Source organism: Tenebrio molitor, chromosome 7, assembly GCF_963966145.1.
Source record: "Tenebrio molitor chromosome 7, icTenMoli1.1, whole genome shotgun sequence".
Taxonomy (NCBI): Eukaryota; Metazoa; Arthropoda; class Insecta; order Coleoptera; family Tenebrionidae; genus Tenebrio; species Tenebrio molitor.
Window position 1 is genome coordinate 11,745,432 of NC_091052.1, and position 14,094 is coordinate 11,759,525.

Sequence of the window (14,094 nt, forward strand, 5' to 3'; positions counted from 1 at the left end):
CAAATATAGTTCAATCATTTCGTCAAACTACGTGTTTAAAGGTTTAGCATTTGAAACCTTAGGCCCTTGGTGCAAAGAAGCCATAGATTTCATTAATGTCATCGGAAACCGACTTATCGCGGAATCAGGCGATTCAAAATCAAAGAAATTCCTTTTCGAGAGGATTTCCCTTGCCATTCAACGTGGAAACGCTGCAAGCATTCGGGGCACTTTTCCAGATTCCGCAATATTATCGGAAATTTTTGTATTATAAAACAAAAATGTTTATGTAATTATGTTATTAATATTTAATTATTAAATATTTCGTGTAACTGATAAATAAATCATGACAAATGCTTCAAATGATCTTAAATTTGACTTGGTAGAGTTGCCTGTTTCTGCTCCGCTCAGACAAAAAAAAAACACACTTTAACCGTTTTTATGGAGATACAGAAAGGCGCCATTTTCGAAGTTCGACAGCTTAAAGATAAAGGCTTTTTTGAAAATAACACGCTAAATTTGTTGGCAAACCTTTTCAGAAGTTAATACATTTTTAGTTGGTAGGTACTACTAAATGTCAAATTAATGTTAAAAATAATGTTTATTCGCAATCATTATTGTAATGTGCTTACTGTCAACAGGTCAACTTCCTCTGCTACAAATCACAACACACATAACAGAAACACTTACCTACATTAACCTATCATTAACTCCCTGGACCAGTGGTGCAGAATTTAAATATTTTCTAACAATTCAATTACTACAAATTAGATGGTAAAGTTAAAATTTCAAATTTCACGAAAACATGTTAAATGTTCCGTTTTAGCAATAGTGAATTTTAAAACGTTAAAGTGCAAGTTATAACTTCTCATTCGAGTCTTTTAATTTTTCTTCAATCCAGTCATCATACATTGATACATTTGTGTATATCCCTAGATTACCTGGCTGTGCACATTCATTCCCCCACGATGTTATTCCTGTACTAATTCGATAAGTAAGGTAACTTGAAATATTTTTAGAATTACCGAGTAAAATGTATTTGCCATTTTCATCTTTAAACTGGAAGGGTCCTCCACTATCACCCTGACACGTATCCTTCCCTCCTTCCAAATATCCGGCACAAAAAACGTCGGTTACCTGGGTGGGATCAGTAACCGGTTTAATTGAATCTATACAGTGCGGATCCTCAAATGGATAAATTTTAAGTTCCACTTCTCGTAAAATACATGAAGGCTGTTTTCCATTATTAAATTTTGTACCCCAACCTACGCCTGTTCCATAACTTGGTACGATTTGTGCTAGTTAAATCAAGTTTTCTATTAGCATACTACTTAACATGATTGAACACTTACCAGCGCTAGGTAGACTAATTTGTGTGAAGTCAACAGTATCATCCAGTATCAACAACGCGATGTCGTAGGAACTCGTAAAAACCTGACGGTATTTTTCATGAATATATACTTTTTTAGTGCGGAAGTGTTTTTCACTGAAGTCGTTGGCGCATATGTCGTATACTCCTAACTTTATTGTATAAAAATCGAGTAACTCTTCAGCGGAGCGCATGTTCAAGTAGCAATGAGCTGCGGTTAACACAATATTTGAACCTATTAATGAACCTCCGCATTGAAATTTTCCTCCACGATACATAAGAGCAGCAAGCCAAGGATACTTGGAACCTACTGGAGTACCTCCTATTATTTTTTCTTCTGATAAAGATTTCTCACAGTTTGTTTCTAGAAAGAAAAAACATTAATTTCAAATTGTAATACCAATGACTTTTTAATTCCGCTAGCATCATAATTCCCAAGGGCAGCCTGTAGAATATGACATACTATACTTTGTCCAGCGAGAGATTGGTTGATATCGCGCGTTCAAATGAAATCCTAGGTTGAGTAGGCGTTGGAAAAATTAAACCGTTTAAAACAGTGTAAAATTTGAATTTCCCGCAGTTTGACACGAATGACATTTGTTTATGTTTACTCGGGACATAATTGAACATGTTTGTTTTCAGGAAAGGGTGCCCTTAGATATTTGCTTCGAGAATAGGAATTGTTAAGTTATTCCATATTTAATGTAAAACATTGCAAAGAAAGGAAAAAAAGAAAGATTTTTTTGGCTTTATCTGTCAACATGCTTCATTTAATCTACGCTTTAAAAAAGCACAACAATTGACGGTTTCCAATGCCTTCCCAGCCCAGGATTTCATTTGAACGCGCAATTTAAAAATCTCTAAATTCTACGTAGAGGAAGTAGTATCTAGCGTACGTAAAATTTGAAATATATCCTTCAAGCAGTAACATCTTTGCACTGAAATTATGCTCTAATTGATACACTCGTATTCTAGTGCATTTTGTAGTGTTGTATTACAAGCCTACAATTTAAAATCTCTCAATCTCTCGCTGGACGAAGTATGCAAACTTTATTGCTAGGTTCTATAGTCGAGTCAATGAAGGTTTTTACTTCTTAATCCTCAAGAACAGGTTCGATTTTGATGATTTTTTTAAAATATTTGTTTTCATATAAGTAATTGAAGATTTTTTTAAAGTATTTGTTTTCATATATTTCATGTACTCGTACTGCAGAGATTTGTTTTCTGAATATAAAAATGCAAGGATCTACACCCATTCATTAAACAAAAGTCAAGAAATTAAAGAGAAGCTGTACAAAATTTAAAAATCAAGTGACCAAAATAAACAAGAGAAAAGTTTGTTCTAAATGCTCGAAATGAATATTTGTAATTGTAATTTGTCAAACCGTTCGAGACAATGTTGACCCCACCGGCACCCGTGAAGAGTTAGAAAGAAAAAGGATAGTACAAGTCTGTCCGGAAAAACAGTTCATTCTCTCGTTATGTTTGACAAAAAATGAATTTTATTGTTGTTGGGAGTCATGGCTATTACTATTTTATCGGCAGATTTTTAATATTTAATTTTTCTTGTCTAACAGAACCAGAAAGTGTTAGAAAATAATTAGAAACGGATTTAGGTACATTTTTTTTTATTCTACAACTTTTGTGTTTGGTTTTGTTGGAAAATAATTAGGGGAGCCAATATCAGAGGATTTTCACTATTGCACGTAAAGTGCCTATGTACCAAAATCCATTCTACACCCTGTATGTATTTATACATATTAAAATCCTGCCTCAATTTGTTAGATCCAACATTACTCTATCTGCAGATTAAATAGTCACTCTTACCTTCGCCATTTATTGTAAAAGAAGTTAGAAAGGTATTTGCGAAAAAGAATAAAAAAAAGTAAGCAGGTTTCATTTTGTTGAAATAAACTGTTCGTTATTCATTCGCGGACTGTTCGTTACATTTTATGTATCGGTTTACATACCTTTCTTAAAAACTGTAGCCTTCTGGCTTTTTAATAATTATTATTATACGGCGTATAATTATATGCGATAAGCTCTCTTCATTTTTTGAATATTATTACGTCATGAAAAGTGTATGATAAAGTATTTATATGTTAACAAGATCACACCTAGAGCAAAGATGCGCGATGGTTGCAGCTTATTCTGCTTAATTGTGCTTTATGCCACTTATAAATAAGTAGAATTGATTTGAATTAGGTTATATGTACAGTGTGGAATAAAATGATTTACATCTAGTTGGAATTTTTGCACATGTAAATTTTCCTGTACCGCTATACTTTTTTTTTCGAAGTGCCGATCTATTACTAGTAGTTCTGTCAATAAATGTCATCAATCGAATTGACAATTGTTACAATTTACTAAATTGAATTAACAAACGTTGGTGGCCAGTTTCAACACTAGCTGTCACTTGCTTTTGTTAGCTCCTTTTTAATTTCAATCTCAACTTTGCATTCATATCATCCCTTCGCAATAAATCACATTTGGAATTTGGATATATATTTTGAGGTTAGGCTTTCTTTTTTTTGTAGAGCGGCATTTCATATTTTTACAAGAGTAATGCAAAGGTAACTAGATGTAAATCATTTTATTCCACACTGTATTAACTTAAATAATTGTCACTCTTAGGTCAGAGTCTGAGATCAGAACGGATTTGTAATAGTTATTTATGTATTAAGGGCGTAATGAAGGCGTTTGTGGCACGCGGCGTGACATTGGGGCTCGAGACGTCGGTCGAGAGCCATAACACGCTAGGGTCACAAACGCTAATTATGCCCGTGGTACATACTAAAAATACAAAATAAATAGCTATTACAGCCCGAGGCTATAATATACTGAATTACGCCCTAAAAACTAGTTCATAAGTAGGCAAAAATTGCCCGATCGGACATAAAGGATAATAAAAAACGCAACTCAGTTTTATTTTGCTGATGTGAATTATTCTTTATTATCTTGCGAACTGTTCATTATGTTTTATTTATCAATTTGCCTATAATTTTACGATTATTTTAAAAGTGCACAGTATATCTAAAAAGCTCGTGGCATTTTAATTATAATCATTATTCGATGCATTTGCGTACCTTTTATGAGTTATGATGTCATTACCAACAAAAATTGAGCTTACAAGATTTTAATGGGCCGCGTAAAGTTTTCAATTGCGATTTAAATTATTTTTGAAAAATAATAAAAATTGGAAGAATTTTAATCTAAAAACATGAAATAAACAGAAATTCGGATTATGCTTGCTCATACAAAAGAATTTTTACACTAAAAATTAAATTGAATGTTTTGAAGTAAAATTTGTCATTTTCTCAAAAAAATTGTTACGTAAAGTATCAATTTTTTCCATTTATCGTTTAGCTTGTATAAAGGTCTATCAGAAAGAAAAGAAAAAAGTGGGAGTTGTCATTAAAAAAAATGAGAGTGACGTCAAATTTCAAAAATGGATGACGTCATGAACAAGTGAAGCTACTTAAAATAAGCACTATCATCAAAATTGACCTGTTTTAGCGTTTTTGACAAATGTCATTAGTTTTGAAATTACTGAATTTATTCCATAAGTAGTTTCCACACTGTATATCAATAATTATAATCATTAGGAGGTAGATTTATGATCTGGGCGTTTCCGGCTTCTCTTTCAGGGTAAAATTTGGAAACATGTGTTTTTAAAAAAGCTTTGAAAATGTAGGAGACAAAAGAGCAGTCGAATAGAATATAACTTTGAACAGATCTGCACGCACGCATCTTGTTTCTCGTGTTGTCGTGTGTGAAGAGAATAAAATCAAAGGAAGAAATTAAAAATATAGAAGTCAATAATGGCAGCATAAAAAGTAGAAAAGATATACTTACTGTGCACTTTTTAAATAATCGTAAAATTATAGGCAAATCGATAAATAAAACATAACGAACAATTCGAAGATAATAATGAATAATTCACTTCAGCAAAATAAAACTGAGTCGCGTTTTTTATTATCCTTCACAAATCCGTTCTGATTTCTGACTCTGACATAAGAGTGACAACTATTTAAGTTAATACATATAACTTAATTCAAATCAATTCTACTTATTCATAGGTGGCATAAAGCACAATTAATAAAGGGTGTTTTTAAATTTGGCGTCAAAGTAGGCGTTGGAGAGTCGATTGAAATCGCACCACTCGTGTAAAAGCGAGAGATCCTGTATAATGCGTTCACAATCGACAGTTCAACGCCTACTTCGACGCCAAATTTAAAAAAACACCCGTTATAAACAGAATAAGCTGCAACATCTTTGTGCTAGGTGTGATCTAGTTAACATATAAGTACTATTGCGGGCAAAAAAAGTGGGACATCAACGTCATTGTCTTGACTTTTAATGTGAAATAACCCTTATCATTAAGTATTGTAGGTTGTAGGGAATGGTTGTAAGTAACCACGTAGTAAATATTTATTTAATGCAAAGATCCAATGAAAATCAACCTTTATCAAAAGAAGAGGGCATTTGGAAAAGAAAAATAGAAGTATAAAATAAATTTTTAAACTGTCAGCTGGAATAGTGTCAAAAAAATGACAATAAAGCTTGAACTACATCAAATTTTTCAAAACTGCCAGAAATTTGATGTCCCACTTTTTTTGCCCGCAATAGTACTTTATCATACACTTTTTCATGTTAATGACGTAATAATATTCAAAGAATGAAGAGAGCTTATCGCATATAATTATACGCCGTATAATAATAATTATTAAAAAGCCAGAAGTCTACAGTTTTTAAGAAAGGTATATAAACCGATACATAAAATGTAACAAATAGTTCGTGAAAGAATAGTGAACAGTTTATTTCAACAAAATGAAACCCGCTTACTCCTTTTTATTTTTTTTCACAAATACCTTTCTGACTTCTGTTACAATAAATGGCGAAGGTAAGAGTGACGATTTAATTTAACAAAATTCAATTCTAATTGTGGTTTGCAAAGACCTTGATCGGAGTTAGTACCAAAGACAGTAGGATTATCTGCAGATAGAGTTATGTCGAATCTAACAAAGGGGATGGGGACGTTTCGCCGCAGCCAATTCGCCGCGGTCGTTTCGCCGCGATTAATTTGTTGCCAGCCGTTTCGCCACTGGGCCCGTTTGCCGTGGCCTTTTCCCCGCTGATCTTTTTTGGCCTCCTGTTATAGTTATTTTTTTATAAACCTTACTATTTCTACTATTTCCAACTTTTGTAGGATTTTTAGCGTTTCTTGTCAGTGTCATTATTCATTTATGAATTCAAACCATTACTGTACCTGCATGGGAGCATAAAAAGTGGGACATCAAATTTCGGTCAGTTTTGAAAAATTCGATGTAAAATTCAAGGTTTATTGTCATTTTGCCTTTAATTACTGTCATAGAAATTTGACATTTTTTTACTCCTATTTTCCTTTTCCAAATGCCCCCTTCTTTTGATAAAGATTGATTTTGATTGGGACTTTGCATTAAATAAATATTCATTACGTGCCTACTTACACTCATGCCCTACAACCTATAATACTAAACGACAACGTCAATCAATTCAAAGTAGGGTTAGAAACAGATAATGGTCATTTCACATTAAAAGTCAAGACAGTTGATGTCCCACTTTTTTGCTTTCAATAGTACTTATGTACTATGGCGGACAATAAATTTAGGCCGGCAAATTTCTGACATTTCAAAAAAGTCAATGCAAGCGACCATTTATTGTCATTATGACTGATGTGTCAGTTTGTCAAACTGAAGGTTTTCAAGCTGTTTGGCGTTTCCTTCGCTCTTTTCGTAACTTACAGATCATGACGCACTACCATAACTGATTTGTACTAGCACTTCTCTCTGGTGCACGCTTCGTTACCCAATTTTAATTTTCATTATCGCTGTCACGATGACAAGAATGACAAAAATCGAAAATGGGGTTAGTTGAACATAATGCCAGCTTCACATTTTGATGTCAAGCCAATGACAGGCCGGCCTAAATTTATTGTCCGCCATAGTACCTATAATGCGACGTTTCACATTATATTTTTATTACTTGGTCGAATAAAAAACTTATTGGTCTACGTGGTAAGGCGTTGGTCTCTATTACCTACGTATTGTATGTACACTGTTGTCCAAAAAAATCGCGTATACCTATTTTTCGCTGTGTTAGATAGGTCTAGATAGGTTTTGACTTTTTATTTGTAAGTGTCAAACAACTGTCTCATTTTCCTAATAACAAATAAAATAGTGACAATTTCACTGACAGTTTATAACCTATTTACAAATATCATGTCAAAATCCATCCAGTTTGATTTCAGTTTTGGATTCTATGCTAAATTGTGAATCAAATCTACACAGGTCGCTTTTACTTATCTGCCATCATTTTTGATCAGTGGCGCTTTTTTTACCAGAATTCCGAATTGCAGAGGTCTCTTCGAAAATTCGTACTATTGCGATCAATAAATTTTGGACACTACTGTCATCGTGCTGTCATACATTCTAAAACGACCTGTATAAATTTGATTTATAATTTAACATAGAATTCAAAAATAAAATCAAACTGGGTAGGTTCCGTTTAAAAAAACATAACTTTAGTGTTTTTATAATATTGAGACACACTGTATATATACCGCAATATTTTCCGAATGTGTAGTAGAAGCGTAGCTATCATCTAGAAAAAAGTAAAAGTTGATATCTTTAATAACAAACAAGTTATGGAGCTTTTTCGCAACTCTGGGACACCTGTATATTTAAAATGAACTAGATCAAAACTGCACTTTTTGAGTCCCAATATCTTCAAAGATATATAATTTATTTATTATTTTTCTCGTCATTTTCTAAAATGAATCGACATTGCTCCACTGAGTTGTTCCGCGAATTTTGGGGCACCCAGTATAAACAGGGTGCAAGTACCCGGGAAAAACCTCTAGTGTGACGTAAGTCATGTAGATATACTATATCCGTAAGGACTGGGAAAGATCATTCAGTGCTCTGACAACTTGACTTTTTTTTTTAATTCTCAAGTACTTGGCTTTTTTGACGTTACATTAATTACTTGATTACATGCATTTATTGACTAGTGTTTTCTTTTTAACTGAACATAGGGAATAAGTATGGACTATGTCCGGTATACATGTTATTCACATAAGAGGACGAGCCTAACATGTATGCAACCCACATTACACTACCGCCACCATTGTTTTTGTAATGTAAATGTAATTTGGGTTGCATGTTAGGATAATACAGCTCGTACTCTTATGTGAACAGCCTGTACACTCTCTAGTGGACTAAAATAATATGTTATAAATTGAAAAATTTGAATTGCATACTTTGTAATGCTGAATCTGTCAATTATGGGATAAGATTCAAATGGCGGCGAAACGGTTGCGGCGAACTGTCCCCGTGGCGAAACGGCTGGCGGCGAATCGGCCGCGGCGAATCGACTGCGGCGAAACATCATAGACTCCTAACAAATTGAGGCAGGATTTTAATATGCATAATATACCTACTAACAATAATATAGGATCTATAATTTTATTTTATCCTGGTAGGCGGTTGCGCTCGCCATTTACAAAATCCTGCAACGAAATGCGACCTCCCTATTAGTTACTCTATCCCTCTAACCAATAAAGAGGCTGCATTTCGTTGCAGGATTTTGTAAATTGCGCGCGCAACCGGCTATCAGGACAAAATATACTATAGTACTGAAGTTTGTAGGATGCCATATTCTACAGACCAGACTGCCCTTGCGAATTATAATTCTTGCGGAAACGTAATGTGAACGATCAGACATGAAGAAAATTAAAAAATCATTGGTATTACAGTTCAAAATTTGTTTTTTCTTTCTAGAAACAAAGGTTGAGAAATCTTTATCAGAAGAAAAAATTATAGGAGGTATTGCAGTAGGGTCAGAATATCCTTGGCTTACTGCTTTGTATCGTGGGAAAAAATTTGGCTGCGGAGCTTCATTAATAGGTTCAAAAGTTGTGTTAACCGCAGCTCATTGCTACGACCCCTATCTTAGTGCTGAAGAATTGCTCAATTATTATACAGTAAAGTTAGGATTATATGACATTTGCCAAAAGGAGGAAATTGAAAAATCTTTCAACACTAAAAAAGTAATTATTCATGAAAAATACAGCAATGACAGTTTATTTTACGACATCGCGTTGTTGATACTAGATGATACTGCTGACTTTACACAAATTAGTCTACCTAGTGCTGGTAAGTGTTCAATACATATTAAGTAGAATGCTAAAAGAAAACTTGATTCAACTAGGACAAACCGTACCAAGTTATGGAACAGCGGTAGGTTGGGGTGCAACATATGGGAAGAAACCTAGGCCTACATGTATTTTAAGAGAAGCGAAACTTAAAATATATCAATTTGAGGATGAGCACTGTACAGATTCGATTAAATCATTGGTTGACCCTAACGCAGCATACGGGGTTTTTTGTGCCGGATATTTGCAGGGACGGCCGGATACGTGTAGATATGATAGTGGAGGACCCTTGCAGTTTAAGGATGAAGATGGCAACTTCATTATACTGGGTAATTCTAAAAATATTTCAAGTTACCTTACTTATCGAATTAGTACAGGAATAATAGCGTGGGGGAATGGATGCGCAGAACCAGGTAAACTAGGGATCTACACAAACCTATCAATGTATATTGACTGGATTGAGGAAAAATTAAAAGACTCAAATGAATCGTTATAATTTGCACTTTAACGTTTTAAAATTTACTATTGGTAAAATGGAACATTTAACATGTTTTCGTGGTATTCGAAATTTGTACTTTACTATCTAATTTGTAGTAATTGAATTGTTAGCAAATATTAAAATTCTGCACCAGTGGTCCAGGGAGTTCACTACAATAAAATAACTATAACGGTAGGTTAATTTATGTATGTTCTGTTATGTGTGTTGTGATTTATTATTTTATTTGAAATTTACATTAGGCAATAAATTCATTATTATTATTATTATCACTCTTATTACTACATTTTCCTTTAAATTACCGGGTCCTAGGCACATGTGTGAGATAAGCACTGATGGCGAAACAACGCTAGTATATACTGTTTCTGAAATATGTGTGTTAATTTTAACTAGTGAACTAACTCGTCAATTTATGAAACTTTTCTCTATAACATTTTGTAAAATTCTTAAAAGTATTCCAAGATTTCTTGCCCCACAATTTTTACCAAACGAGTCATTTTGTGTGATTAACTAGTTTCTATTTTTTGTAACCATGAGAATCTAAATTTTGATTATTCATTTTTTTTTTTCTATAACAATGCAACTTTTTAACAAAGCTCTGTTTCTTACACATAATTTTCGCCCTTACCCATAGGCGTGTATACACTTTGATGGTTAATTTATTTTTCGTAAAAATGTTATAGAGAAAAGTTCCATGATTTGGCGCGTTCTTCCACTGGTTAAAATTAACACACGTATTTCAGAAACACCCTGTATTATGTATTGTTAGTTTCAGAAAAAAGAGATTATTGTAGTTGTGTTTTCAATTAGGTACCGGGTGTCCCATCACTTGTGTCCCGTAGGAAAATGACTTTAAAACTAAATTATATTTATATGAAGGTATTATAGATGCATAAATACTGTTCACCGCCACAAAAATTGGGTATTACTTTTTTGTTAAAATTAATTACCTAGGTACAGCAAGCAAAAAACTATCACTTTAAAAATTAAATTTTGTTCGATGCAGTTCAAATTTAGTATACGTTATGAAATAGTTATAGAGAAATAAAATCCGTAATTAGAATTTAATTAAAATGTTTTGATGTAAAGATATTTGGTTAATTTAATTTGGGTCCTTCTACTTTATAAAAATTTATGGAAGACAAAGTTAAGTTTGTGGGTATTATTCTTGTCCGCAATTTATGGTACGAAGACCATTCAAGAGGGTTCCAGCGGTACCTGCCTTTGTTACGCCGTCCAACACACTGCAACCCCTCATAAATCTTCGTCTGCAATAAATTTTCATAAAATAGAACGGCCCAAATTAATTTAAGCAAATATCTTTACATCAAAACATTTTAATTAAATTCTAATCACGGATTTTATTGCTCTACCATTTTTTCAAAACATATACTAAATTTGAACTGCATTGAACAAAATTTAATTTTTAGAGTGATAGTTTTTTGCCTGCTGTACCTAGGTAATTAATTTTAACAAAAAAGTAATACCCAATTTTTGTGGCGGTGAACAGTATTTATGCATCTATAATACCTTCATATAAATATAATTTAGTTTTAAAGTCATTTTCCTACGGGACACAAGTGATGGGACACCCGGTACATACTATGTAAGTAGCTCGAGATAGAACCGCCACCAAAATAAATTGCGACAGTTACGCTCAAGCCAAGAGCATCTCACCCACCAATGGACTGCTAATCTCATGCAGTGAAAATGACCCCTACAAGGGCCCGCCATGATAACTGCAAACATTTTTGAATTTAAATGTTATTGCAGATGCCCATTAAATACTATACTTGGGCCAACCAACAGATATAGTAATAAAACCGCCCCCTAGTGCCCGCGTATTTTAAATAGCAGCTTCCAATTGGCTTATTCAAAACGTGCGCAAATTTTCGAAAGCCTGATGTACATCCACAAAAATTACTTGACGGCATCCGGCATCTCATTCATTTTAACCTCGCTTCGGGAGTTTGACCACGTGTTTATGTTTGATTGTTTTCCTCGGCATTTTTCGATTTGGATTACAAAATAGTTTTCTTTCAAGAGTTTTGTTTCTCTATTTGAATGACAAATGCCAAAGAACCTGCTTCATTGTGAAACAGGCTTCGGCGTATATCGTTCTACGCAACTAGGCCACATCCCCTTTTTTTTATTACTATATCTGTTGGTTGGCCCAAGTATAGCGTGCTTTATTAGACTTTTTCTACTCCCGACTGTATATTAGTCGATTCCAGCACGCTCTATAGGATTAAAATGTAGACAATTGCGATTAAGTGTGAGTATAAGATTTCATATACCTATAAGTGAAATTTTTTTAATAAACAATTGTCAATGTCAAAATTAAGTAAAAAACCACTCTGTACCACCCTAAAATGTGCTCATATGGACCAGCTGTATAACAATTTGACACCAAATCATAGTTAAGGTTATGTTCATTTCACTTACCGTACCTTTCTTCCGCAAATTCATTTTCAAAACAAATTTAATGAGATATCAGCAGAAATCTTTTTCGAATTTGAAATAAACTCTCGCTCGTCGGGGCGCAGGCTCAGTTACATTAAAAAAATGTTGACACTCGGTGTGGCTCATCGTATTATCATAAAAATCACTGTTTGGCTCATACCAACATGACAACGTTTTGACAATTGTTTATTAAAAAATTTCAATTATACGTGTTAGGCTATGAATCCAGCTGTGGAATCCAGCCAATAACAGAGCACCATTTTCTATTACGCTAATCCGACGACAGATGGCGCAATAATATTTAAGACTGTCAAAATACTCAAAATTGTGTAAAATAGTGAAAATGGAAAGTGACTCCGACAAAAAATTTCCATTTACGCCTCCAACTGTCCGTGAGGCGGCGAACAGTACGTATCAATCATTACTCTCGGAAAAATCGAAATCAAAATACGAATTGGCGTACTCGCAATTCATGAAATGGAAACTTCAGAACAAGATGACAATAATCTCGGAAAACGTAATGACAGCTTATATGCAGTAATTATCAGAACGGATCAAACCATCAACTCTCTGGACTACTTATTCAATGTTAAGGACAACTTTAAGTATCAAAGAAAATGTCGACATCTCAAAATTTTGCAAGCTCCGATCGTTCCTTAAACTGAAAGGTCAAGTGGGTACAAAAGCAAAAAATCTTGCGTTTTGTCTTGAAACCAAATAAAGCAATTTATAAACGAAGCAACTGATAATAAATTCTTATTCAAATATAATTATATAATTTACAGATCGATTTGGATTTAGAACAAACAACAAACAATAATTTAAATACACCAAATAGTGTAATTTTCGACTGTAATTACACAAGAGGTTTCATTTAGTCGGATAAATATTTTTTGCAACGAAAACGTATTGCTTAGCAATTAGACGAGAAAAATTGGCATGATAAAAGCACGACGGCCGTAGGCCGGAGTTGATTTTATCGTGCCAATTTTTCGAGTCTAATTGTCAAGCAATTAGTGTGAGTTGCAAATAAATATTTTTCCTGACTAAATGAAACCTCGAGTGTAATTCGGCGAGACAATTTAATGAATGAACAATACAAATTTAATTTTTTTATTTGGTATTAAAGGTATTAGATGCCTAGCAACTAAAGGTATAAGTTACCTGAGTGTTTTTGCCGGATAAAAGTTAGGGCAAACTTTTATCCGCTGTCAAAGTGACAAAATCACAGCGCCTTATGAGATTTTTTATACATGAATTAAATTGTCAAATATAATTTATTTCATTTTACAGTTATTTAATGTTGGCATCACTGGTCGTAGAAAAAATAAACTGTACAAGTTGGCTGGATTGTCCATATCGCATTCGTTCGTTTGAGGCTTCGCTCGGGCCCCAAATCTCGTTCTCATGCGATATGGACATCATATCCACCCTCGTTGTACAATATACTATTTATCAGGTACGAGTAGGTTATGGTTTTTGAAAGGAAAGATATGAGAAAACCTCCATAAACATTATTTTTAATATTTATTTCACGTCCCCACAAAGAATTTTTTAATTATTATGTATTCAGTATTATGTGGTGTATCCAAG

At 33.6% G+C, this 14,094-nt stretch overlaps 1 protein-coding gene across 1 annotated transcript; it reads right to left on the reverse strand.

Annotated features, from left to right (window-relative positions):
* Positions 1–837: 837 nt before the first annotated feature.
* On the reverse strand, positions 838–10,670 carry LOC138135034 (serine protease 40-like). The gene is made up of 3 exons (XM_069053669.1): positions 10,667–10,670; positions 1,332–1,712; positions 838–956 (listed from the first exon to the last, which is right to left on the reverse strand). The coding sequence occupies exons 1-3, from the start codon at positions 10,668–10,670 to the stop codon at positions 838–840; spliced, it is 504 nt and encodes a 167-aa protein (XP_068909770.1).
* Between the last annotated feature and the right edge of the window lie 3,424 nt (positions 10,671–14,094).

Coding starts and splice junctions, on each gene's coding strand:
- LOC138135034 (XM_069053669.1), bottom strand. Junction 957..1,331: donor AATTAGTCTACCTAGCGCTG/GTAAGTGTTCAA, acceptor GAATTAGTACAG/GAATAACATCGTGGGGGAAT.